The sequence below is a fragment of the Oncorhynchus masou genome, chromosome 13 (assembly GCF_036934945.1).
Source record: "Oncorhynchus masou masou isolate Uvic2021 chromosome 13, UVic_Omas_1.1, whole genome shotgun sequence".
In the NCBI taxonomy this organism is placed as follows: Eukaryota; Metazoa; Chordata; class Actinopteri; order Salmoniformes; family Salmonidae; genus Oncorhynchus; species Oncorhynchus masou.
The window spans coordinates 15,369,603-15,396,955 of NC_088224.1; the positions used below are offsets into that span (position 1 = coordinate 15,369,603).

General features: G+C 42.3%; 1 protein-coding gene across 2 annotated transcripts; it reads right to left on the reverse strand.

The window, feature by feature from the left end:
* Nucleotides 1-3,983: 3,983 nt before the first annotated feature.
* Nucleotides 3,984-26,200, reverse strand: LOC135551779 (polypeptide N-acetylgalactosaminyltransferase 12-like). 2 transcript variants are annotated; one of them, XM_064983001.1, is made up of 10 exons: nucleotides 25,094-26,200; nucleotides 24,310-24,479; nucleotides 22,746-22,935; nucleotides 22,246-22,431; nucleotides 21,360-21,477; nucleotides 20,668-20,844; nucleotides 15,149-15,280; nucleotides 14,239-14,352; nucleotides 12,742-12,900; nucleotides 3,984-9,501 (listed from the first exon to the last, which is right to left on the reverse strand). In XM_064983001.1, the coding sequence occupies exons 1-10, from the start codon at nucleotides 25,447-25,449 to the stop codon at nucleotides 9,361-9,363; spliced, it is 1,743 nt and encodes a 580-aa protein (XP_064839073.1). In that variant the 5' UTR covers nucleotides 25,450-26,200; the 3' UTR covers nucleotides 3,984-9,360. The 2 variants fall into 2 exon arrangements, with proteins under 2 accessions (XP_064839073.1, XP_064839072.1); XM_064983000.1 differs by having other exon boundaries at nucleotides 12,679-12,900.
* Between the last annotated feature and the right edge of the window lie 1,153 nt (nucleotides 26,201-27,353).

Genomic DNA, 27,353 nt, shown 5'->3' on the forward strand with positions numbered 1-27,353 from the left:
TTGAAGTACTAAAATGTTGCATGCTTCAAATACTTTGTTTCCTTGTTCCCCGGGAAACCAGAATTCTATGAGATCAGAGGGTTCCATTCAGAGAAGAGATGCAAATTATCTAAAAATGTCAGTCGGCTCAAGCATTTGTCCTATGAATGCACTTATGTACATGATCATCTTTGATCAATCAAGTGTGTTCACTTTTTTGGTTCCAAATACAGGTAGTAATTAGATCTAAGTCAACCTGGGGTGGCAGGGTAGCCTAGTGGTTAGAGCGTTGGACTAGTAAGTGAAAGGTTGCAAGTTCAGATCCCTGAGTTGACAAGGTACAAATCTGTCATTCTTAACTGACTTGCCTAGTTAAATAAAGATTTAAAAAAAAAAACACTTTTCCTTTACATTCACCAAAACATAATCTAAACAAGATTAGGAGCTTCAAGGCTCCTGAGCATTACCTCAGTATGCAGGCCTTACATAATCAATGCATTGTCTGGCAAGCCTCCTAAAATGAAGGTGTTTCACCTAATGCATTCAGCTATAGCAGCCGGTCAATGGGTATTGGGGTTTAGTCACATGACTGAAAATACAGATATGCATCTGTTGGTCAGATACTTATAAAAAAAAGGCTTGGATCATAAAACCAGTCAGTATCTGAAGTGACCACCATTTGCCTCAAGCAGCGCGGCACATCTCCTTTGCATACAGTTGATAACGCTGTTGATTGTGGTCTGTGAAATGTTGTCCCACTCCTCTTCAATGGCTGTACGAAGTTGCTAGATATTGTCGAGAACTGTCGTACACGTCGATCCAGAGCATCCAAACGTGCTCAATGTATGACATGTCTGGTTAGTATGCAGACCATAAAAGAACTGGGACATTGTCTGCTTCCAGGAATTGTGAACAGTTCCTTGCGACATGGGGCAGTGTATTATCATGCTGAAACATGAGGTGATGGGGGCAGATGAATGGCATGACAACGGGCAACAGGATCTCGTCACGGTATCTCTGTGCATTCAAATTGCCATCGATAAAATGCAATTGTATTTGTTGTTCGTAGCTTATGCCTGCCCATACCATAACCCCACCCCCACCCTGGTGTACTCTGTTCACAACGTTGACATCAGCAAACAGCTCACTCACACAAGGCCATACTACTCGCCATCTTCCCGGTACAGTTGAAACCGGGATTCATCCGTGAAGAGCACACTTCTCCAGTGTACCAGTGGCCATCGAAGGTGAGCATTTGCCCACTGAAGTCGGTTACAACACCGAACACCAGTCAGGTCAAGACCCTGGTGAGGATGACGAACACGCAGATGAGCTTCCACGAGACTTTTTCTGACAGTTTGTGCAGATTCTTCATTTGTGCAAACCCACAGTTTCATCAGCTGTCTAGGTGGCTGGTCTCAGAAGATCCCGCAGGTGAAGAAGCCAGATGTGGAGGTCCTGGGCTGGCGTGGTTAGCGGTTGTGAGACTGGTTGGACGTACTGTCAACCATGGTAGGGAAATTAACATTCTCTGGCAACAACTCTGGTGGACGTTTCTGCTGTCAGCATGCCAATTGCACGCTTCCTCAAAACTTGAGACATCTGTGACTTTGTGTTGTGTGACAAAACTGCACATTTTTGAGTGGCCTTTTATTGTCCCCAGCACAAGGTGCACCTGTGTAATTGTCATGCTGTTTAATCAGCTTCTTGATATGCCACACCTGTCAGGTGGATTAATTATCTTGACACAAGAGAAATGCTCACTAACAGGGATGTAAACAAATTTGTGCACAACTTTTGAGAGAAACAAGCCTTTTGTTCATATGGAACATTTCTGGGATTTGTTTCAGCTCATGAAACACAGGACCAACACTAGATGCATTTATATTTTCGTTCATAATATGTACATCACTATTATACATAAAGATACATTTCTTTTCAGAAGGTTATTAAGGTTAACAACTTATTCATATTTCTGGGAATGCTGAATTTTATCATTACATATTTCATACACTGTTCAAAGGCAAGAATATACATTATGGCAATATATAAACTATACAAGGAGTGAATAGTACTCAGCTCTGATTTTGAGCTAATGCAGATTGATGTCTCGGCAGCATTAGTGCCTGTCAGAATGAGGGGTTCCAGCTAGTTCTTCTGAGAGCGTGTCATTCTGTGAGAGAGCCAGCAGACTGAAATGTTCCAAAATAGATATATCTGCTCTACAGATATACTCCATGATTGAAAGAAAATCACATATTTGTTAAATGTTGGTTTATGAGGTTATAATTTCCTGAACTGGCCCCAGCTAGTTCCCTTCAGTGTTTCTGTGAGAGAGACAGCGAACACAGCTCTAACTACCAAGGTTCTAATTCCCTTCCTTTCCTCTCACTGCGCCAGAGAGCCAGCCTAGGCAGACGACACCACACAAAGGAGGCCCACGCAAGCACCCTATGAAATATCAAACAGTGGAGCTTCATGAATGAGTAATTGAGGAAAACGGCAGGGCATAGCTGAGGCACAGGGGGAAGAGGGGACTTGGCATGAGCTCGACATTTCCCCATCTCACACAGCAGCTGGTGTTAAAAACCAATCAGATTTGGTTTGAACAGAACTCTCTCTCCCTACACAAAGAGGATAATGGGAATGGATCCACCAGCAGCAGTCTATATTATTATGACTGGGATGCATGAGTCATATATGGAAAAGGGAACAAACTATTAACATTGTAATGATATGAGTAGTTACTAAAAATATGTAGTGTTTTCTTGGGGAGCTTTTTTTAAATGCATTTTTTTTTTTTGTTACAGTACTCAAAAATACCTTCCTGTGCGTCAGGCCACAGCAGAGTACATACATAGGCATCTGAAATGTACATAAATGTCTACTGTGCTGTAACGGGATGAAGGAGAAAGATTGTGTGAATTCAGGTATTTGATGTACAGTACAAGTCAAAGGTTTGGACACACCTACTCATTCAAGGGTTCTTTATTTGTACTATTTTCTACATTGCAGAATAATAGTGAAGACATCAAAACGATGAAATACTACATGATTCCATATGTGTTAACTAAAAAAATCAAATCTTAAACAAATCAAAATATATTTATATTTGAGATTCTTCAAAAGTAGCCAGCTTTGCCTACTTCACTCAACAAGCTTCAAGTGGAAAGCTTTTCCAACAGTCGTGAAGGAGTTCCCACATATGCTGAGCACTTGTTGGCTGCTTTTCCTTCAATCTGCGGTTCCACTCATCCCAAACCATCTCAATTGGGTTGAGGTCGGATGATTATGGAGGCCAGGTCATCTGATGCAGCACTCCATCACTCTCCTTCTTGGTCAAATAGCCCTTACACCACCTGGAGGTGTGTTAGGTCATTGTCCTGTTGAAAAACAAATTATTGTCCCATTAAGCGCAAACCGGATGGGATATCGCTGTAGAATTCTGTGGTAGCCATGCTGGTTAAGTGTGCCTTGAATTCTAAATAAATCAGACAGTGTCACCAGAAAAGCACCCCCACACCTCCTCCTCCATGGTTCACGATGGGACCAACACATGCAGAGATCATCCGTTCACCTACTCTCTCGTCTCACAAAGACCAAAAATCTCAAATGTGTACTCCTAGGACCAAAGGACAGATTTGGTCTAAAGTCCATTGCTCGTGTTTCTTATTTTCATATTTTGATTTGTTTAACACTTTTTTGGTTACTACATGATTACATTTTTGTTATTTCATAGTTTTGATGTCTTCTCCATCACTGTATCACTCTGTCGCTCTCTCACCGGCGCCTCTCTCCTTTCGCTGCCTCCAGCTCTGCTTTGGGGCGGCGATATTCCCCTGGCTGTGCTCAGGGTCCTTCGCCGTCCAGAATCTCCTCCCAAGTCCATGAGTCCTGCGTTCTTTGCCGCTGCTGCTGCTGGCCGTTACCACGCTGCTTGGTCCATTGTTGGTGGGTTATTCTGTCACGATCGTTGTAAAGAGGAGACCAAAGCGCAGCGTGACTAGAATACATTCTTCTTTTAATGAATGAAGAACACGAAGAACACAAACAAAAACAACAAAACGAACGTGACGCTATGACAACGAGTGCAGACACAGGCAACTACACAGACAATAACCCACGAAATACCCAAAGAAGATGTCTGCCCAAATATGGTTACCAATCGGAGACAACGATAAACAGCTGCCTCTAATTGAGAACCAATCTAGGCAACCATAGACATACATAAACACCTAGATGGTAAACAACCCCATAAACCTATAAAAACCCATAGACAGTACAAAAACACATACATCACCCATGTCACACCCTGACCTAACCAAAATATATAAAGAAAACAAAGAATACTCAGGTCAGGGCGTGACAATACATACATACATACATACCAATGAAGAATACAATACTTAAAAGTTGTACTTTGTATTATTATTCAGAAATTAAACATTACACATAAAATACTTTTCCCAGAATGGTACTAGAAAAATGGTACGTTAAAATGATTACAAACTCAGTTTCATCCAATCTATTCCATTTTATGGACAGTTCCTAAAAATATCTTGAATGAATAACTTGTTTTTTGATGATGGTAAAAGCCCACTAGGAATGAACAGCATGAAAATAAAATCCAGTAGGATCCAGCATATTGATTTGAAAAATTAGTTCTCAACATAGAGAACAGGGTGCCATGTGGTAGGCATCCAGGGTACTGTGTCCCAAACAGACACAACGTCTGGGCAGCTAGCAGAACATCACTCGTTGTACGGTGATAGAGGAGCACCGCGACATAACTGGCCAGAAAGATATTAAGCAAACCAGGTGAATGGTCACTTATCAATTCTGCTGCTGTCATATACAGTGGGGCAAAAAAGTATTTAGTCAGCCAGCAATTATGCAAGTTCTCCCACTTAAAAAGATGAGAGGCCTGTAATTTTCATCATAGGAACACTTCAACTATGACAGACAAAATGAGAAAAAAAACAACAGAAAATCACATTGTAGGATTTTTTATGAATTTATATGCAAATTATTGTGGAAAATAAGTATTTGGTCACCTACAAACAGGCAAGATTTCTGGCTCTCACAGACCTGTAACAACTTCTTTAAGAGGCTGCTCTGTCCTCCACTCGTTACCTGTATTAATGGCACCTGTTTGAACTTGTTATCAATATAAAAGACACCTGTCCACAACCTCAAACAGTCACACTCCAAACTCCACTATGGCCAAGACCAAAGAGCTGTCAAAGGACACCAGAAACAAAATTGTAGACCTGCACCAGGCTGGGAAGACTGAATCTGCAATAGGTAAGCAGATTGGTTTGAAGAAATCAACTGTGGGAGCAATTATTAGGAAATGGAAGACATACAAGACCACTGATAATCTCCCTCGATCTGGGGCTCCACGCAAGATCTCACCCCGTGGGGTCAAAATGATCACAAGAACGGTGAACAAAAATCCCAGAACCACACGGGGGGACCTAGTAAATGACCTGCAGAGAGCTGGGACCAAAGTAACAAAGCCTACCATCAGTAACACACTACGCCGCCAGGGACTCAAATCCTGCAGTGCCATACGTGTCCCCCTGCTTAAGCCAGTACATGTCCAGGCCTGTCTGAAGTTTGCTAGAGAGCATTTGGATGATCCAGAAGAAGATTGGGAGAATGTCATATGGTCAGATGAAACCAAAATATGACTTTTTGTTAACTCAACTCGTTGTGTTTGGAGGACAAAGAATACTGAGTTGCATCCAAAGAACACCATACCTACTGTGATGCATGGGGGTGAAAACATCATGCTTTGAGGCTGTTTTCCTGCAAAGGGACCAGGACAACTGATCCGTGTAAAGGAAAGAATGAATGGGGCCATGTATCGTGAGATTTTGAGTGAAAACCTCCTTCCATCAGCAAGGGCATTGAAGATGCAACGTGGCTGGGTTTTTCAGCATGACAATGATCCCAAACACACCGCCCGGGCAACGAAGGAGTGGCTTCGTAAGAAGCATTTCAAGGTCCTTGAGTGGCCTAGCCAGTCTCCAGATCTCAACCCCATAGAAAATCTTTGGAGGGAGTTGAAAGTCCGTGTTGCCCAGCAACAGCCCCAAAACATCACTGCTCTAGAGGAGATCTGCATGGAGGAATGGGCCAAAATACCAGCAACAGTGTGTGAAAACTTACAGAAAACGTTTGACCGCTGTCATTGCCAACAAAGGGTATATAAAAGTATTGAGATAAGTATTTGGTCAATAACAAGTTTATTTTCCACCATAATGTGCAAACAAATTCATTAAAAATCCTACAATGTGATTTTCTGGATTTTTCTTCTCATTTTGTCCATCATAGTTGAAGTGTACCTACCTGAAAATTACAGGCCTCATCTTTTTAAGTGGGAGAACTTGCACAATTGCTGGCTGACTAAATACTTTTTTCCCCCACTGTACCATGTCAAATAACATACAATAAAACGTTTTACAATGTAGGGACATGCCTGGAATACCAGATGCCTAAGCAAACCGTAAATAACGCTACTATAACTCAGGAACAACAATCTCATATTTATTCAACTCCCTGGTGCAAAAATATTTCTGCATCCCAAATGGTACTCTATATAGTGCACTACTTTGGACCCTGTTCAAAATCAATAGGTTTACATATTGTGATTCACTGGGTCTTGTTTAAATAACTGTTTTCAATGTACTTAGAAAACATGTTATGAACTGTGGCCATGGATATGAAAAGTTATAAATCAAATCTCATATCCCTATTTCAATTGAAGTGATGTAGAGATCCTCAGTCCTCAAGCCCGTAATCTCCTGTGTGTGTGTGTGTGTGTGTGTGTGTATGCATGTGAGTGTGTGTCCAACGTCCCCCTAAACGCAACAGCCATACCACTAGGCTAAGCGAACAGGGATCAATGCAGCACTCCATTCACCCACAATCTCCTTGCATAAGATATCAATCTTAAAGTACACTTAAGCTATATCTCAAATGACACCTAGCAGCCATACTCAACTGGTGGTTCCAGATCTGGACTCAGAACGGGGTCAATACGGACCGCAGGTCCTGACTAAATAAATAGCATTTATTTTTTGGGAAATTAAACTTACTGTTGTTGAGTTATAATAGTAGAATGCACAAGGTAACATCTTGACATTTGGTTGTGTATCGACAGTTTTCCTTCCTCCACTGACAGACCTTAGAGAGCTATTTATAACCTGTCCGAAAAATGTCCAGTTAGGAAAGTTAACCAGTTACCTACATCTTGTAGTTATCGTGGCCAGATTACATGCCCAGGGGCCACCATCCCAAGGGATCTCCGACTGATTTTGTTGAGCCACTTAGGTATCATATGAACACACATAAGACATGTAAAAATGTGTAGAATTGCAGGAACTTAGTTTAAAAAACGGCAACTTTATTTTTTATATCTGGCAAAAAGAGGGGTGTAAACAGTTTGAACAGCTCGGAGGTCACAACATTGGGGATTGTTACTACGACAAATTACAATATCCATCCGGACCATTGCCACAGAGGAAATGTATGTGACCGGACCTTCTCAAATAGTAGTCGAGTACCCCTGCACTATAGTATATAGGGATAAGGTAGGTATCATTTGAGATTTGTCCTTAATCTCTTAACAAAAATGTGGATTAGTTTTATAATTCCATGCATATCTTTCCATCTCTTTTTGCATCAGGTAAGGCACTTCTGGGTAAAATGGCCCAAATGATGGCCTTAAGTGACGTTTACTGTCAACAATTGTTTTCCCCATTTTGTTGTTGCAGTTGCAATACATAAAGTCAAGTGGCTCATTTAAATTAGTGCTGAATTAACAAATCCACGCTGACATCAACAATGATCAATTAGTAAGTAAATAAACATTTGAGTAAATATATCATTTAAAATAAACAAGAATTGTAATATAATTAACACACAGAATATAGCTACGTTAAGTCTTCGTAGCTTCACTCTATTAGGAGTCAATTGCATTGACAAGATGTATGTTAGACCAAAAAACATTGAAAAACCACAAGTATTCCTTCTTTCAGAAATGTTTAAATTGCTTACTGTGAGTTATCCAAATTCATAATTGTGATTCATGAACACAACTAAAGACCGGAGTGGAATTTCTCCTACTACCAGTAATTGTGTGGCTAAAGAGGTACTGTGAGTTGTCTTAAGCCTATGAGCGGAGCAAATCGAAAATGAAAAAGCCCCTCCACGATTCTGTCATCGCAAATTGTTTTGTGTGCAATCAAAAATTTCACCACATATTTTAAGAGGGCTTGCAAACCAATAACCACACTAATTTCTGCATAGAAAAGTCAAATCATTGCAATATTACCGCATAAAACAGATCCATCACGGCATTACAAAAAGAGGGCGGGCAAATTAACCAATCACAGCATAATATGGTTCAATTAAGCTCCACTGCAACAAATGTTTCCCTCGTCAGCGCACTTTTGCGACAACTTGAACAAAAATGTTGCATACTGCCATGCACGATTTTTTGGTCCGCAAATATCACCAAAAAAAAAAACAACATCCTGGAGGGACTGGTTGAAGTAGTACACACGTATTTAAAATAAAAAATACATGTCGAAAACAAAATACTTGCTCCAAAAATACCTGAACAATTAACCATTCACATCACTGAGCTGATAACATGCTGGATGGAGTGAAAAAGATCAGCACACAAGATGGAAGCTTTGGCTCCGTCTAGAGGTTGAGTCTGAGATTTCCAGCTATAATGTAATGCGCAAGTACATAAGAGTCTGTCATGATCACTGCAATGCCAAAAACATTCACTACCAGCTGCTAAGTGCTCCCGTGTTCCAGAGAAAGAGAGAGGTAAGAACGAAAGTGAGAATAAAAAGTAGGAGTGGCTTTCAGTCAGATGAACAGACAGGTAATTAAATCCCACACATCAAAATGTGTTAAATATCTGTCCATTCCAACATCCTTCATCTCCCAGGTTTTCACAACAAATATCGACAAAAAAAGAGAAGTAGATGTGGTATGAGTTAATATCAAGTGTGCGAAAACGTCAACGTTGTCCAGCAAGCACACGGTTGTGCATAGATACAGGAGGTGAGAACAGTTCGCCTGACCAGGGTCATACTCATTAGAGCACAACATTTAAAAACAGTGTGCAACAGAAAACAAATGATGCCTATTGGACTACTTCAGATAGAACCTCCCCGTTTTGGACCATTTTCTTCTGTTTTCTATCTTGTGAATACGACCCAGGTCATCTCCACGACATAAGGACGCTGGACCTTAGTATTGGTCTTTGGGGCCCTCCAGCTGTCACCCTCTATCCCAGGGTTAAGAGTTTGGTTGACCCTCTACCCCAGGGATAGGGATTTCGGCTGGCCCACTCCACTACGCCCCCCTCTCCTCAAAAAACCACTTCTGGTTGGCGTGGTCTGAGCAAGGCCGCAGGGCGGGGGCAGGGGTGCCGTTGTCAGTCTTGTCCACGGCCTGGACACACTTCTGCGTCATCACATGGAAGAAGGTGTCGTCCTAGTAGAAAGGAGTTAAAAGCATGTTACCTTTATTTAAAACAGGTTATTGAAATATAATCTATTTTACAAGCCAGGCCAAATGGACCACTAGTATAGAGTAGAGAAGCACTGTCCTTAAGGCCTATTAACTAATGCTGGTCCCTATTAACTAATGCTGGTCCCTATTAACTAATGCTGGTCCCTATTAACTAATGCTGGTCCCTATTAACTAATGCTGGTCTTAATCCTTCCCTTTAACTAACTAATATCTACCTAAACAACCAAGTCTGTGGACTCACTAGCCAATCAATAAAAAATATGATTTTAACAGCAGTAGGACTGGCTACAACCCTGGAGAAGTTGTGAACCACTGGTGTGTAGACTACATCCAGGAACAAGAGACGACATACAGGCATTACAGGGGGAGCAGTGCAGTGTGAAAAGAGTCAGAAACTGTTTGGAAACCAGGGGAGCAACTTTGATTTTAGAAGTGGGAGGGACATTTTTTTAAATCCGACAAACACTCCAAACAGCCTACCTGACCGCCGCTCAGAGGCGTCGGCATGGTCCTAAAGCACATCGTTGCCTTGTTTTATATCACATTCCTATGATAAAACTGGGGAGGACAAAAATGCAAATGTGGGGGGACTTTCACCCATCCCCAGTGAATGTTGCGCCCCTGCTGGAAACACTGAACACATACCTGTACTAAACTACCACAACAAGCATGGACTGTGATCCCAGTCAATAGGCTACCTCAATGCTTTATGATCCATTGTGGACAAAACGCCACAAAAACACTTATCACCTGAGATACACCAAAGCCATCCAGAAGACATTATTTGATCATGTGACCCCTACTCCAGAGAGAGACTAGGACTATTAACATCTACTATAGTGATACTGGGATGAGTCTGTATCTGAGGGGAGTTGGAGTCTGGAGACTAAGGACTCGAGAAAGAAAGAGCGAGAGTGCTGACAGAGGTACTGCTGAAAGAGTGTGAGAATGGGAGCTGAGAGAGTATGAAAATGGGAGCACAGAAAAGGTTGTGAGAATGGGAGCTGAGGGAGTATGAAAATGGGAGAGCTGAAAGAGTGTGAGAATGGGAGCTGAGAGAGTATGAAAATGGGAGAGCTGAGAGAGTGTGAGAATGGGAGCTGAGAGTGTGAAAATGGGAGAGCTGAAAGAGTGTGAAAATGGGAGAGCTGAGAGAGTGTGAGAATGGGAGCTGAGAGAGTGTGAGAATGGGAGCTGAAAGAGTGTGAAAATGGGAGAGCTGAGAGAGTGTGAGAATGGGAGCTGAAAGAGTGTGAAAATGGGAGAGCTGAGAGAGTGTGAGAATGGGAGCTGAGAGTGTGAAAATGGGAGAGCTGAAAGAGTGTGAAAATGGGAGAGCTGAAAGAGTGTGAGAATGGGAGCTGAGAGAGTATGAAAATGGGAGAGCTGAGAGAGTGTGAGAATGGGAGCTGAGAGAGAGTGAAAATGGGAGAGCTGAGAGTGTGAGAATGGGAGCTGAGAGAGTATGAAAATGGGAGAGCTGAGAGAGTGTGAGAATGGGAGCTGAGAGAGAGTGAAAATGGGAGAGCTGAGAGAGTGAGAGATAGATAAAGCCATCACGTACAGAGAGATTAACCTTGAGGAGAGTCCCCAAAGCAAGCTGGTCATAGGGCTCTGTTCACAAACAACCCCAGGACTGTTTGTGTTTGGAATGTTTACTGTTCCTTTTTGATTGTTTTTCAGTTTTGTTTATTATCTATTTCACTTGCTTTGGCAATGTAACATATGTTTCCCATGCCAATAAAGCCCTTTGAATTGAATTGATTTGATAGAGCGAGGTAGCGCTGAGAGAAAGAGATGAGAGCTGAGAGGGGAGAGTGCTTAATGTCAGTATTTGTCAAAGCTTCCCTTTGAACATGCTCTGAATGCATTGTGGCCGCACAAACAAAAAAAGTCAACAGAACAGAGAACACGAGTGCTTAGTGACAACCAACATTTAGCTACACCCGTACTGTACTCTACTGTATATACTGCCTTCAGAACCCCTTGATTTCCCCCACATTTTGTTGTGTTACGAAGTGGGATAAAAACGGAATGTGTTGTCAATTTTTGTCAAGAATCTCCTCAAAATACTCTTTCGGTTACTGGCCAAACACTAACAACTAGGCTACCTAAAACCCCTAAAGTCAGATCACCATTGGGCTCATAATGAAATCCCGGAGAAGTTTCCTTCCTCTCCAGCAACTGAGTTAGGAAGGACGCCTGTATCTCTGTAGTGACTGGGTGTATTGATACATCATCCAAAGTGTAATTAATAACTGCACCATGCTCAAAGGAGCACTTAAGTGTGTTTTTTTATATTTATTTTTACCCATCTACCAATAGTTGCCCTTCTTTGCAAACCATTGGAAAACCCTTCCTTGCCTTTGTGGCTGAATCTGTGCTTCAAATTCACTGAGTGACCTTAAAGATAATTGTATGTGTGGGGAACAGAGATGGGGTACTAATTTAGAAATCATGTTAAACAAAGTTATTGCACATAGAGCGAGTCCATGCAACTTATGTGAATTAAGCACATTTTTACTCCTGAACTTAATTTGCCTGCCATAACAAAACTGGTTGAATACTTAGACTCAAGACATTTCAGCTTTTCATTTTTAATTAATTTGTAAACATATAATTCCACTTTGACATTGTTTTATTTTGTGTACATTAGGGTCACACAAAAAAAATCTACATTTAATCCATTTTAAATTCAGGCTATAACACAACAAAATGTGGAAAAGTACAGGGGTGTGAATACTTTCTGAAGGCACTGTATGTCCATGTGTTCATCTGGGTTTTCTACTCCCCTCTCCACATTCTTCAGAGGAGGCTGGTGGACAGGGATCGAAGAGGGCTGGGTCTTTGTAATGGTTGAATGGAACGGTACCAAAACGTATGATATCCATGTGTTTGATACCCTTACACGGCAGGTAGCCTAGTTTTGGGCCAGTGACCGAAAGGTTGCTAGTTCGAATCCTCGAGCTGACAGGGTAAAAATCTGTCGTTCTTCCCCTGAACAAGGCAGTTAACCCACTGTTCACTGGTAAGCCGTCATTGTAAATAAGAATTTGTTCTTAACTGACTTGCCTAGTTAAAATAAAGGTTAAATACATTTAAAAAACATTTATTCCATTACAAGCATCCACCACTGACCCTTTCCTCTGCTCCCTGTTTGCTGCCATGACGTGGGATGAACATAGTCACCATCCAGCTCACCTCTCTGAGGACAAACTCCTGGTCCTGTGGGACAGTCTGCCGGGGTTTCCTGCACAGGTGCACAGTCAGGTAGTTGGAGACGGCGTCCCCCACAGCACACCCTGCTGGCTCCCTGGTGTTATAGCGGATCTCCCTACTCTCATTGGAGTACTCAAAGAACTGCAATAGGAGAGACGAAGAGTGTGTGCGTGGTTTGTGGAGTTTTTGTTGTGTTCCATACAGCTAACCTCACACACAATGGTACCTGTTTTTTTCACTATCATTTTGGTCCAAATACACATAAATCATTTTGTACTTGTCAATGTGCATTATAATATGAAGCCCTGAGTAAAATCTCATTTCCATTACCATATGCTGTCTGCCAGGCTCAGTTACACATCAAATGACCATTATATTCAAGTTTCGCCTCTCCCATTTACTCATTGGTTTTCACGAGCATACTAACCCACGTGGGTGATTAAAAGATGAACGAGGAGAGATTAAATCAAAGAAAACTAACTAGGTTTCTCCTTTATTTGTGGACTAATGGTCAGAGTAGAGAACACCCGACTTTGTATGAATCAAGGTTCAATTCTACAAAGATCTACCAAAAGAAGAAGGTAAAATAATGAAAAGTTTTCCTTCCTTGACAAATTAGCTAGCAACAGCAAGCTAGCTAAAGGTCTATGAATGCTGCATGTGTTTCAACCAGTCTCCAAACTAATATAGTTGGTTAGGCATTTTAATCTACGTGTTATGAACACATCTGCTGGGTATAGACAGAATCAGCACGCAGATGCACGTGCAGGGCCGGTTTGGTCAAGGTGTTAGGCTATTAGCCATGAAAGCACTGTTTAACCATGACAGCTGAGGCGTAATTTGTTCTTAACTGTCTTGCCTAGTTAAAAAAAGGTTCAATAAAAAAAAATGCTAAACAAAAATCTAAGCTAACACTAGACAACAATCACTGCAGTCCTGAAAACAATATAGGCTAGCACCCCAGTGTCTGAACCACTACTAAATGAAGGACATGGAGAGAATTATGGAGCTATAGCTCCCTGGTTTTAAATGAAGGACATGGAGAGTAAAGATGGAGCTATAGCTCCCTGGTTTTAAATGAAGGACATGGAGAGTAAAGATGGAGCTATAGCTACCTGGTTTTAAATGAAGGACATGGAGAATATTATGGAACCATAGCTACCTGGTTTTAAATGAAGGACATGGAGAGTATTAAAGATGGGAGCCTGGTTTTAAATGAAGACATGGAGAGTAAAGATACCTGGTTTTAAATGAAGGACATGGAGAGTAAAGATGGAGCAATAGCTACCTGGTTTTAAATGAAGGACATGGAGAGTATTATGGAGCCATAGCTACCTGGTTTTAAATGAAGGACATGGAGAGTAAAGATGGAGCCATAGCTACCTGGTTTTAAATGAAGGACATGGAGACTAAAGATGGAGCCATAGCTACCTGGTTTTAAATTAAGGACATGGAGAGTAAAGATGGAGCCATAGCTACCTGGTTTTGTCCCATGCCATGACAGGGGTAGAGGATGATCCGGTGGCCCACCAGGTTATGGTCGTCAGGAGGGTTGTAGTCAAAGCAGTAGCTGGACATGCCTCTGTTCTTCAGCTAAAGGGAAACAACATGCAGATGCTGCTGTTAAAGTACAGCTATGAGTGTGGGGAGTCAAGGGAAAGTTCAGTCAAGTTGTCTATGATAACCCACTTGAGTGCACTATCCCTTTAATAAACACAGATTCATTAATGTGGTACATTTACTTAAGTAAAAATACTTTCAAGTACTACTTATCTCAGGTTTAATGGTATCTGTACTTGACTATTTATATTTTTGCCAACTTTTACTTCACTACATTCCTGAAGAAAACAATTTACTTTTTACTCCATACATTTTTCCTGACACCCAAAAGTACTTGTTACATTTTGACAGGAAAATGGTCCAATTCACACACTTATCAAGAGAACATCCCTGGTCATCCCTACTGCCTCTGATCTGGTGGACTCACTAAACACAAACGCTTAGTTCATAAGTTATGTCTGAGTGTTGGAGTGTGCCCCTGGCTATCTGTTAACAAAAAACAAAATAGCATAGGGATGTCTGGTTTGCTTAATATAAGGAAGTTAAAATGATTTATACTTTTACTTTTGAAACTTAATAATTAAGTTTATTTTAGCAATTCCATTTACTTTTGATACTTAAGTATATTTAAAACCAAATACCTTTAGACAGGTAGTATTTTACTGGGTGACTTTCACTTGAGTTACACTGTGGAAATGTGAGGTCAGCTGGGTTGAAAACAACAACACGTGTTTCTTATTGGACAGGTTCAGGTAGTTTCGGTCTGTTTCCTTCGGTTTGGTGCCTAACTAATACAACGTTGGAGTCAAAATGGCAGCATTCTCCTCACCATTCCAAACATCCCAGGGCTGTCCTCAGGGATGTGGATATCAGGATAGATGTTCTCCAGGTACCACTTGAAGTCCTTACATCCCAGCTGGGTCCTGAGCCTTCTCCTGTCTGTCACGTCCCCAAAGGCTTCCTAACAACAACAACAAAACAAGAGACTTTAAAATTATACAATTAGATTTATTTTGAGGCCATGCAGTCTTGAGCTCAGAAGTAAATGTTCAACTGACTTCCTGTTTGAGTCTCTGGGTATTATTCTGTGAACTGACAAACATCACCATCTATGGTTTTTCAAAAAAAGTTCCCATAAACACACAAATCACAAACCACCACATACACTGACACTCAAAATCACAAACCACCACATACACTGACACTCAAAATCACAAACCACCACATACACTGACACTCAAAATCACAAACCACCACATACACTGACACTCAAAATCACAAACCACCACATACACTGACACTCAAAATCACAAACCACCACCACATACACTGACACTCAAAATCACAAACCACCACATACACTGACACTCAAAAACACAAACCACCACATACACTGACACTCAAAATCACAAACCACCACATACACTGACACTCAAAATCAAACCACCACATACACTGACACTCAAAAACACAAACCACCACATACACTGACACTCAAAAACAGACTTTTGCATCACATTCCTCTTTTGTTGTACACAATCTTAACTCAAACGTAAACACTCCTCCCACACACACAAACACTTCCCACTAGCAGACCACCACTGCATCCTGGTCACTGTTAGCACAAATACACTCCAAGCCACAGTCTAGGGTTGCAAAATTCCCAAGGTTTTTCAGAAATCAAATCAAATACTTAATAAACACCAGGTGTAGAGTAACAGTGAAATGCATACGAGCCCTTCCCAACAATGCAAAGAAAAATAAAATAGAGAAATAATAGAAAAGTCAAACAAGTCAGAACAAATAAACTGAGTAACGATAACTTGGCTATATAGCCATGCACAAGGTACCAGTACTGAGTCGATATATGTACAGTTGAAGTCGGAAGTTTACATACACTTAAGTTGGAGTCATTAAAACTCGTTATTCAACCACTCCACAAATTTCTTGTTAACAAACTATAGCTTTGGAAAGTCGGTTAGGACATCTACTTTATACGTGCTATATCGAACAGAACCTGAAAGACCGCTCAGCATGGAAGAAGGCACTGCTCCAAAACCACCATCAAAAAGCCAGACTACAGTTTGCAACTGCACATGGGAACAAAGATCATGCTTTTTTGGAGAAATGTCCTCTGGTCTGATGAAACAAAAATAGAACCGTTTGGCCATAATGACCATCGTTATGTTTGGAGGAAAAGGGGGAGGCTTGCAAGCCAAAGAACACCACAATTATGTGGATATATTGAAGCAACATCTCAAGACATCAGTCAGGAAGTTAAAGCTTGGTCACAAATGGGTCTTCCAAATGGACAATGACCCCAAGCATGCTTACAAAGTTGTGGCAAAATGGCTTAAGGACAATAAAGTCATGGTATTGGAGTGGCCATCACAAAGCCCTGACCTCAATCCCATCGAAAATTTGTGGGCAGAACTGAAAAAGCGTGTGTGAGCAAGGAGGCCTACAAACCTGACTCAGTTACACCAGCTCTGTCAGGAGGAATGGGTCAAAATTCACCCAACTTATTGCGGGAAACTTGTGGAGGCTACCCAAAACATTTGACCCAAGTTAAACAATTTAAAGGGAATGCTACCAAATACTAATTGAGTGTATGTAAATTTCTGACCCACTGGGAATGTGATGAAAGAAACAAAAGCTGAAGTAAATCATTCTGACATTTCACATTCTTAAAATAGAGTGGTGATCCTAACTGACCTAAAACAGGGAATTATTACTAGGATTAAATGTCAGGAATTGTGAAAAACTGAGTTTAAATGTATTTGGCTAAGATGTATGTAAACTTCCAACTTCAACTGTACTAATAACTAGGAATAAAGTGACATAAACAGTAGCAGCACCGTTTGCAAGGAGTCCAAAAAGTTTGTGCAAAAAGGGTCAATATAGATAGCTAATCAAATAGCTACCCAGACTAAATATTTAGCAGTCTTATGGCTCGGGGGTAGAACTTGTTCAGGGTCTTGTTGGTTCTAGACTTGGTGCATCGGTACCACTTGCTGTGCGATAGCAGAGAGAACAGTGTACGACTTGGGTGGCTGGAAGATTGTACATTTTTTAGGGCCTACCTGCCTGGTATAGAGGATACATGGAGCTCGGCAGAGAGCTCTGCACCAGTGATGTACTGGGCCGTACGGTCGGATGCCAAGCAGTTGCCATATCAGGTGGTGATGCAGAAAGTAACAAAATGCTCTCAATGGTGCAGCTGTAGAACATTTTGAGGATATGAGGCACATGCCAAATCGTTTCAGCCTCCAGAGGGGGAAGAGGCATTGTTGTGTCCTCTTCATGACTGTTGGTGTGTTTGGACCATGATAGATCTTTAGTGATGTGGACATTGAGGAACTTGAAGCCTTCGACCCACCCCACTAAAAATACAGCTGAAAACTCTTGGAAAACATGATGGCTTATCCTGAGGTATTCTAACTCAGGCAAGCAGAACCTGGAAACTTCCTGAAGAATAGAGATCAGGAGGGGCAGAAGCAGGAAACTTCCTGAAGAATAGAGATCAGGAGGGGCAGAAGCAGGAAACTTCCTGAAGAATAGGGAGGGGAAGAAGCAGGAAACTTCCTGAAGAATAGAGATCAGGAGGGGCAGAACCTGGAAACTTCCTGAAGAATAGAGATCAGGAGGGGCAGAACCTGGAAACTTCCTGAAGAATAGAGATCAGGAGGGGCAGAAGCAGGAAACTTCCTGAAGAATAGAGATCAGGAGGGGCAGAAGCAGGAAACTTCCTGAAGAATAGAGATCAGGAGGGGCAGAAGCTGGAAACTTCCTGAAGAATAGAGATCAGGAGGGGCAGAACCAGGAAACTTCCTGAAGAATAGAGATCAGGAGGGGCAGAACCAGGAAACTTCCTGAAGAATAGAGATCAGGAGGGGCAGAACCTGGAAACTTCCTGAAGAATAGAGATCAGGAGGGGCAGAAGCAGGAAACTTCCTGAAGAATAGAGATCAGGAGGGGCAGAAGCAGGAAACTTCCTGAAGAATAGAGGGAGGGGAAGAAGCAGGAAACTTCCTGAAGAATAGAGATCAGGAGGGGCAGAAGCAGGAAACTTCCTGAAGAATAGAGATCAGGAGGGGCAGAAGCTGGAAACTTCCTGAAGAATAGAGATCAGGAGGGGCAGAAGCAGGAAACTTCCTGAAGAATAGAGATCAGGAGGGGCAGAAGCAGGAAACTTCCTGAAGAATAGAGATCAGGAGGGGCAGAAGCAGGAAACTTCCTGAAGAATAGGGAGGGGAAGAAGAGATCCTGAAGGAGGGGGGCAGAAGCAGGAAACTTCCTGAAGAATAGAGATCAGGAGGGGAAGAACCAGGAAACTTCCTGAAGAATAGAGATCAGGAGGGGCAGAAGCAGGAAACTTCCTGAAGAATAGAGATCAGGAGGGGCAGAAGCAGGAAACTTCCTGAAGAATAGGGAGGGGAAGAAGCAGGAAACGTCCTGAAGAATAGAGATCAGGAGGGGAAGAAGCAGGAAATGTGGAATCCTTCGACCAGCACGTCTGGAAAACCTGGACATTTTGGGGTAACCCAATTAGCATTACAATATCAGCAATTCTTTATTTCTGTGTGGTGGTTTACTGTGTTTCTGAAACTCTGAATTCCTACTGGTCCAGAGGGATTGTTGGGTGTTAGTTATGGTAAACAGAGGAGTGTTGGAGACAGGAACATCTGTTTGGAGACAAGCCCCTGTTGGAGGAAGGTGAGCAACGCCACAGGATGAAAGATGGGAGAGGCATGCCTGAACATCTCTAATTGATTGCCCATCAATTTATTTAGACCCCAGAGAAAGATGGTCAGGGGAGACAGGAGGGTGGGGGCAGTAAGGGCCAGTAGGGGGCAGACTTACAGAAATGATTAGGCTTACAAAAACCTTCCTAACAATCCCAGGTTTTCCAGACATCCCGAGTTAGAAGATTCCTGGAATCAGGAAGGAATTAGCAGGAAATCCGGGATCGCTCCAACCGGGTTTCTAGAAAACCTGGGAAAGTTACTGGAATTTTGCAACCCTTACTGTTAGAAAGTAGTAAAATGCAGGTTTCAACTTATGTGAATTAAAAGTTGAACAGGAAACAAGCCCCTGAGGAACATTAGTCCAACCATTAGAAAACAACATCCCATTGCTTAACAGGAGCTTTGTCAATTTGAATCACTTGGTTCTTGAGAGCGATTGTATCTCATAGTGTTCTACTGAAAAGGTCAGACTGACACATTCCACTTCACCTGAATGCCAGGCAGAGAGCTCACAGCTCTAAATTGAATATATCCTGGGAGGTTTGGAAACGGAAGAGAAAGACAAAGAGATTGCTGGTTTCTGACCCGACTGAGACGGTGGGGGGGGGGAGAATTTTCTAACTATTCCATTGGCTCCATTGTGCCAGGCAAGCTAAATCAAGCCCAGTTTAAGTATTTGAAATAATTTCAACTATTATTTGAACCCAGGCCTGCTAGCAGCCTAGCACCTGGGTTTGGCGCAGAACAGAGCATCTCTGACTAACTGAAGGGTAGGTGGGTGATGCCCACAGTTGCTGTGTGGAGCTGTGCCTCTCGATGGTAATCTCACACCGGACAGAGTGTCACCTTGCGTGTCTCGTCCTCATGCATCCCAAGTGTCACTCAATCAGGGGAGCATTTACAGAGCAGGGGGCGGGGAGAAGTGTGTGTGTGTGTGTGTGTGTGTGTGTGTGTGTATGTGTATGTATCTCAGAGGTAAAAAATATATAATAGGAAGGGCTTTTCCCTTCTTTTAGTGTAAGATGGCTGCTCTTAACCAACTTAACCATAGAGGTATGATCCACAAGTGTTAATGGAAGTTGTGCTCCTCCAAGGCATGCTTTTATGTGAATTTTATCACTACTTTGTAAAGCTGTGCATGCAGACATATTACCACCTGCACTACTGGTCCTGACCCACAATCACAGCACCATTCACTACTGGTCCTGACCCACAATCCCAGCACCATTCACTACTGGTCCTGACCCACAATCCCAGCACCATTCACTACTGGTCCTGACCCACAATCCCAGCACCATAAACTACTGGTCCTGACCCACAATCCCAGCACCATTCACTACTGGTCCTGACCCACAATCCCAGCACCATTCACTACTGGTCCTGACCCACAATCCCAGCACCATTCACTACTGGTCCTGACCCACAATCCCAGCACCATTCACTACTGGTCCTGACCCACAATCACAGCCCCATACACTACTGGTCCTGACCCACAATCACAACACCATACACTACTGGTCCTGACCCACAATCACAGAACCATGCTTTTTCAAACTCTGCAGCCACACATTTTGCTAGTCCCTGTTCAGGGCTGGCCTACCAGGCGAGCATGGGGGTTACGGTGGTAGTACAACTCCTTGTAGTCGTCCATCCAGACCTCGGCAGCACGCACGCTGTTGGCCAGGGCCTTGCTCCGCGAGTAGGGGGCCTTCTTGGGGAAGACGTGGCCCACGTGGGAGCAGGGGTGGATCTCCAGGCTGCCCCCACACTGCCAGATCTAAATAACAACAACAGCAACACGAGGACATGATTAGCTACACACCATGATTCAATCAGGCAGCACAATGGACAGCTTTGTGTGTCTTTCTAAAAGGGAAGGAAGTTCTGTTGTTGTATGGCGGTTTGGTTCTTTTCCACAGGAAGTAACTGAAGGAAAACATGACCTCTGTGCTGGTTTAAATTCTTCAAACGTTGCAACTTTATTGACTGCGGAACCTTAATTGACAGAGGTAACTTTTGGTTCAAAGTTCTTTAATGTAATTTTGATTAGGGAACAGAAAGACCATTTTTGTTTATCCAAAATTGCATAGTGGTGACCTATTTATATAATGAAAGTGTAAAGATTGCAGCCTTGTGTGAATCCCCACATATTTCACAACAGTATGGTGACCATCGGTTACTGGATCCCAGTTGGTTTTTAACTTATCACAGAAACGTCAGGAAAAAAGGCATGGATAAACTGCACAGAGTACAGCAAGCCCAAATGTATCACTCTCTCTCACACACACTCACCCTGAATGAGAACTCTAGGTTCTCTCCTCCCCACACCTCCATGCCTGTGTCATACGTGCCCAGGTAATGGAAATAGTTCTTACTGACAGCAAACAGCCCACCAGCCATCGTAGGAGACCTGAGACCAAAACACACACAGCTTACAGAGCAGATCTTCAGAACTTGTTCCATTATTATCATCAATTATATAGCCTATGGTATGTATAACAATTGTTGATCTCTACATAATATGCATATCAAATTGTTAAATGTATATCTTGATAGTTAACTGAGGATTAGACTATTTTCCTTTCCGATACACAGATGTTGTTATGGTACCACAGACCTGATGTCTTCAATGGCAGAGTGCCTGTTTCTAATGTAGGGTACCACAGACCTGATGTCTTCAATGGCAGAGTGCCTGTTTCTAATGTAGGGTACCACAGACCTGATGTCCTCAATGGCAGAGCGCCTGTTTCTAATGTAGGGTACCACAGACCTGATGTCATCAATGGCAGAGCGCCTGTTTCTAATGTAGGGTACCACAGACCTGATGACATCAATGGCAGAGCGCCTGTTTCTAATGTAGGGTAACACAGACCTGATGACATCAATGGCAGAGCGCCTGTTTCTAATGTAGGGTAACACAGACCTGATGACATCAATGGCAGACCGCCTGTTTCTAATGTAGGGTACCACAGACCTGATGACATCAATGGCAGAGCGCCTGTTTCTAATGTAGGGTAACACAGACCTGATGACATCAATGGCAGAGCGCCTGTTTCTAATGTAGGGTACCACAGACCTGATGACATCAATGGCAGAGCGCCTGTTTCTAATGTAGGGTAACACAGACCTGATGACATCAATGGCAGAGCGCCTGTTTCTAATCTACGGTATCACAGACCTGATGACATCAATGGCAGAGCGCCTGCGTTTCTGCTCATACTCTGGCACCGAGTGCCAGGTGAAGACCAACCGCCAATCAAACCCTCCGATCTGGGGTTCCCCGGGGTTGCCTAGATACTGGAAGGTGTTCCAGTCGATGACATCAATGACGGGACACACCACAGCGGACGGCTCCTCCTTTATCCTGGGGCAGAGGAGAAGAAAGCAGAAGCAAGCATGGGGCAGGGGGTTGCAGTATAATAGGGTGACGACAGAGAGAAAGGCCTCACCAGGTACCATATGGAACAGGCCTTTGGAGGCTTGGGATTAGTGTGAAACGGGGTGGGTATAAGGAAAATAATTCACATAGCTACACATATCCAAATCTAGCCAGCAGCACGATACATTCAACCGCAAAGTAGAAGGAATGGAGAGAGGCACAACTGTACATGTGGAAACTAAGGTCCCACGACTAGACTGAAGAACAGTCCTGACCTGGCCCACTACGGGGTTTCTCACCTGTCGAGCAGGGGCTCCAGCCAGCCCTTGTGACATTCACAGTGGCAGTCGAGAAAGGTCAGCACATCGCCCGTGGCGATGGAGGCCCCCAAGAGCCTGGCCCGCACCAGGCCCTCCCTCTTCCTGGCCCGGATCAGATGCACCTTCTTCAAGTTGGAGATGTAGTTTTCTAAGGGCTCCTTCAAATGAGCTGACAGGGAACCAAAAGGGCTGTTTACGTACATTTCCTCAAGTGGGATGTGTGTAACATGCAGGTACAGTATGTGTAATGTTACAACAGGGTGGTGCTGCTAACAGATGTGCCTGCGCTTTGTGGTTTAATTGATAATAACAAGCAAATAAGAAAGGCTTTTCTTCACTATAGGTATATCAAAATGTAATGATTTAGCACCATCTAGTGGCGATGGAAGGAACCACTCTATGTCAAATGGGGAAGTGATTCTTATTAACAAATTCTTATTTTCAATGACGGCCTAGGAACAGTGGGTTAACTGCCTGTTCAGGGGCAGAACGACAGATTTGTACCTTGTCAGCTCAGGGATTCGAACTTGCAACCTTTCGGTTACTAGTCCAACGCTCTAACCACTAGGCTACCCTACCGCCCCATATTTACTGAGGTTCAGTAAATATTGGTGCCCTTTTAATCCTTAAGAGAAAACACACAAAATTATAATAATTGTGAACCAACACTGGCACTTGACTCTTTTTCCCCTTAATACCTCTAACTTTGCTGATAGATACTTTGAGGAAAAATGTACTTACTATGACTGATGTGTGGTTGTCCCACCTAACTATCTTAATATGAATGTAAGTCACTCTGGATAAGAGCACCTGCTAAATGCCTAAAATGTAAACTACTTGTCAGAAATCTGATTAAATATTCGGGGTGACTCCCATGGCCAATACTACGTCATGTGCTGAAAGTGACAAACTGTGGCCTATGAGTAAGGCTGCATGATACCCAACTGGTATTCAAATGTACTTAAAGTTCACTTAAAAACATTCATTTTAGTATTTTGTTCATTAGTCCGTTGTTAACACAATCCCCCTAAAATGGTGCATGTCAGCAGTCAAGTTTTCAAGGTAGAACACTTTCAGTACAGAGCAGAAACTTTGATGATGATGAGTTCGTATTATATCTCTTTAACCTTAACATATAGAATGTCATATTCATCAGATATTGGCTCACAATGGCTTTGGCAGACGTAGTGATGTCACTCTAGCCAAACATGTCTGTGAATCTGGGCCCATACAAACAGGGTCTCGGGGCAAAGAGTTTAGCCTTTTAGAACACAATTCATAAAAATTGCATTGACAGAAGGCACCTGGTCCTAGATCAGCACATACAGGCAAAGGGTGGATAATTTGAAGAATCGCAAATATAAATATATTTTGATTTGTTTAACTCTTTTTTTTGGTTACTACATGATTCCATGTGTTACTTCATAGTTTTGATGTCTTCACTATTATTCTACAATGTAGAAAATAGCAAAAATAAAGAAAAACCCTTGAATGAGTAGGTGTGTCCAAACTTTTGACTGGTACTGTATATACATGATTGTACCTCTGTCACTATAGTCGTCCACCAGCACCACCTCTCGCAGCAGTCTGTCGGGTGAGGTCTCCAGGACACTGTGGACAGTGCGTAGCAGCGTGGACCAGGCCTCGTTGTAGAAAGCGATCACCACTGACGTGGATGGCAATGACCTATAGTCATACTTCTGGTCCTTACAACTGGAGAAGTAAAGAAAAAGAGTTCCCTTGTTATAGATCTGTAGCAAGCCTGACCCCAGACATCCACTTTCCATCATGCTTCTCATTGTTTACTCACTGTCATTGGCATGACAAGGAGTGTAATTATAGCACAAACAGATCTGTCACCCCGGCTAATAGACCTGGGCCAGTATTCAAAAGGTGTCTAAGAGTAGGAGTGCTGATCTGATCTAGGAAGAAAGAAAATCTGTTTTTGGTCAATGTTGTTGGTTACCCTGGTGCTTGGATGTCTGACTGAGATGCAGGACTTTATTCATTCTTTGCACATGGCTTAACAGGCACAGAGTCATGTAATACCTAATTCCTGGCCCTTTAGTAAACTCAAAATAAACAGTTTAACGAGCTCTGTCAGTGATCTGACTTTATCCAACCTTGCAAAATCAAGCATTGCCTTGCCTGCTATTTAAGCATTTAGAAATATTCAACGAGGTTTTCCTCAATGGGTTGATGGCGAGGGGCTAACCTACTTCATATTCAGTCAGTCACATTTTAGAAAAGCTCTATAAAATACTGTTATCACAAGGAAATGTTGGGAAAATATCATAAACACCACGCTCAAACTCACGCCAACTTACAGAGGATTCCATCGTTCGGGTAGACTGCGGTGGAGAGATACCAGATCACTCACATAGGTATTAATCTGGTGTTTATTTATACTTTCCTCTTCTTTTTTCTTCTCCTCTCCAACGAGGTTCAATTTGACAGCTCTGCCCATTTCTCCCAAGGCATTTAAATCCAACTGCGGTTTGTCATAAACAGGCTTTTTAAGCATTTCATTTGCAATATCTTGCTCAGTGGGAACCTCTCTTCGACTTGTTCCAGCTATGTCGCCGGGATTATTATGCCTGTTTAAAATAAAATATCCCACTATAGACGCCCCCAAAAGGCAAACTATCAACTTCCACCGATTCCTTCTCCGGGAAAGTGCCATCGTGTCTCCCTTCCTCCTTCACGAGATACGTTCATACCCCGTGGGCTACAACAGCATCATGGTGCATTACCAAACCAGATCCACCAAATTCACCATGAACTGGCTTCTGATAATAACTTTGCGCAATGTAAAAGTTCCCCAATTTTGCTTGAATCAACTTTTTATTTCAAAATGTTTAACAGGGTTGACCAAATTTAACTAGCCAAGTCAAATGTCAACGGTCTTTTTCTGTCATCCAGCGATTGGCTTCCTTGGTCAAAGTTTATTGAAATAGTACTTCTCCATAAACGTGATGTTAAAAATGGATTTATCCGATTAGAGTAGCTATCTTGATGGATTATCAATAACACCCAGATTTAAAATAAAAAAATCAAGGTCAAATTAAAGTGTCCAGCGCTTCACTTTGTCCCAGTAGCACTAAATCCTAATCCATGTTCGGCACCCTACTTATCTTCGCGCCACGGACACAATGTAGCCTACATGAACTATGTCACATTGTAGCTCTGTACCTGCAACCTACTCACACACTTCAACGGTTTCCGTTAGCGAGCCGCACAAAATCATACACGTCGATACATTTAAGAAGTTTATCAGAAGTTTATCAGTCACTAATCTTTCTCCAGTGTCACGAGTTGTTGTACCTACAAACGACGCTGTGCAAACAATGTCTTCCAGGAAACTGAAACGAAAAAAAAAAAAGAGTTACAGTTTAACAATGTTACAGCTGCTTCGTTTCGATGTCCTATTCATAATTATGCAAATGCATGAAGCATTAAATTGACTGCTTCCGGGTTGGCAACAAGTAGCAAAAAAAAGTACATTATCACGTGACTGTAGTTTACTGTAGTTTTCATGCACTGATATTCCGTGTTCTTGTATGAACAGAGCTTGTGTTATTAAATATATGATTTGACATTTACGGGTGCTACAAAGTCATCTTCAATGTGGACAAATATTCTTACATTATTTCTCTTAGCACTGTTAAATGTCACTTAGCCCTATATATATTTTAAATAATCTAGTTTGAAGCAAACATCTTGAAGCAAATTAAAATTATCAATAATTGAGGTAACTGTTCAGAGTGAGAAGGTAATTTGTATGCCATACTGTTTGATTGAATACTCTTATTGTCAAAACAACAAAGATAAAAGGTACCATGGTACACTGACCTGTCTGTCTTGCTATCTCTGGAGGAAAACATATTAGCCTGGATGAGGAAGTTTTCATAAAAAATAAACAGTTAACACTCATTTTGTAGGCCAACAGGTAAATGTATTATTTATCTTAACCTATTCATCATAAGGAATAAGGTTTTGAAGTGTCTGTCCTATATCTAGGAGATAAGAAAGCTCAGAAAATATATATTTTTGGGATTTAAACCCTTATTTTTGTTGGCACAAAACGGCCTCCATGCTTCCATTCGTTTGTATGGGTTACCTTGAGAGGCGTCCCATGACACTGGTAGGGGTCAGAGCAAAATAGAGAACACCATCGTGTTCGTAAGATTCTCCCCTTTCCATAGTGGTCATAATAACCAAACCGCTCGGACGCTACAGACATTTTCGTGAAGCGACAGATTTTCGGGATGTCTGGTGGTCTGACAAACACCGATGTAGATATGCCACCTTTCACCGCTGATGCGGAAGGCCAACATAGGCGGATTGAGACACAGTCTATGCAAAACAACCACATACCTCTAGTTTAAACTGACAGATTTTGATGGGGATTAGGTTACTTAGATTATAATAGACTCTTAAGGATTAAAAGAGCACCAATATTTACTGAACCTGGGCGGCAGGGTAGCCTAGTAGCCTAGTGGTTAGAGCGTTGGACGGTTGCAAGTTCAAACCCCTGAGCTGACAAGGTACAAATCTGTCGTTCTGCCCCTGAACAGGCAGTTAACC

Coding starts and splice junctions, on each gene's coding strand:
- LOC135551779 (XM_064983000.1), bottom strand. CDS start 25,449: ATGGCACTTTCCCGGAGAAGGAATCGGTGGAAGTTGATAGTTTGCCTT. Junction 15,281..20,667: donor GTAACCCCCATGCTCGCCTG/GTAGGCCAGCCC, acceptor TGTTGTTGTTAG/GAAGCCTTTGGGGACGTGAC. Junction 12,901..14,238: donor ATGGCATGGGACAAAACCAG/GTAGCTATGGCT, acceptor CTCCTATTGCAG/TTCTTTGAGTACTCCAATGA.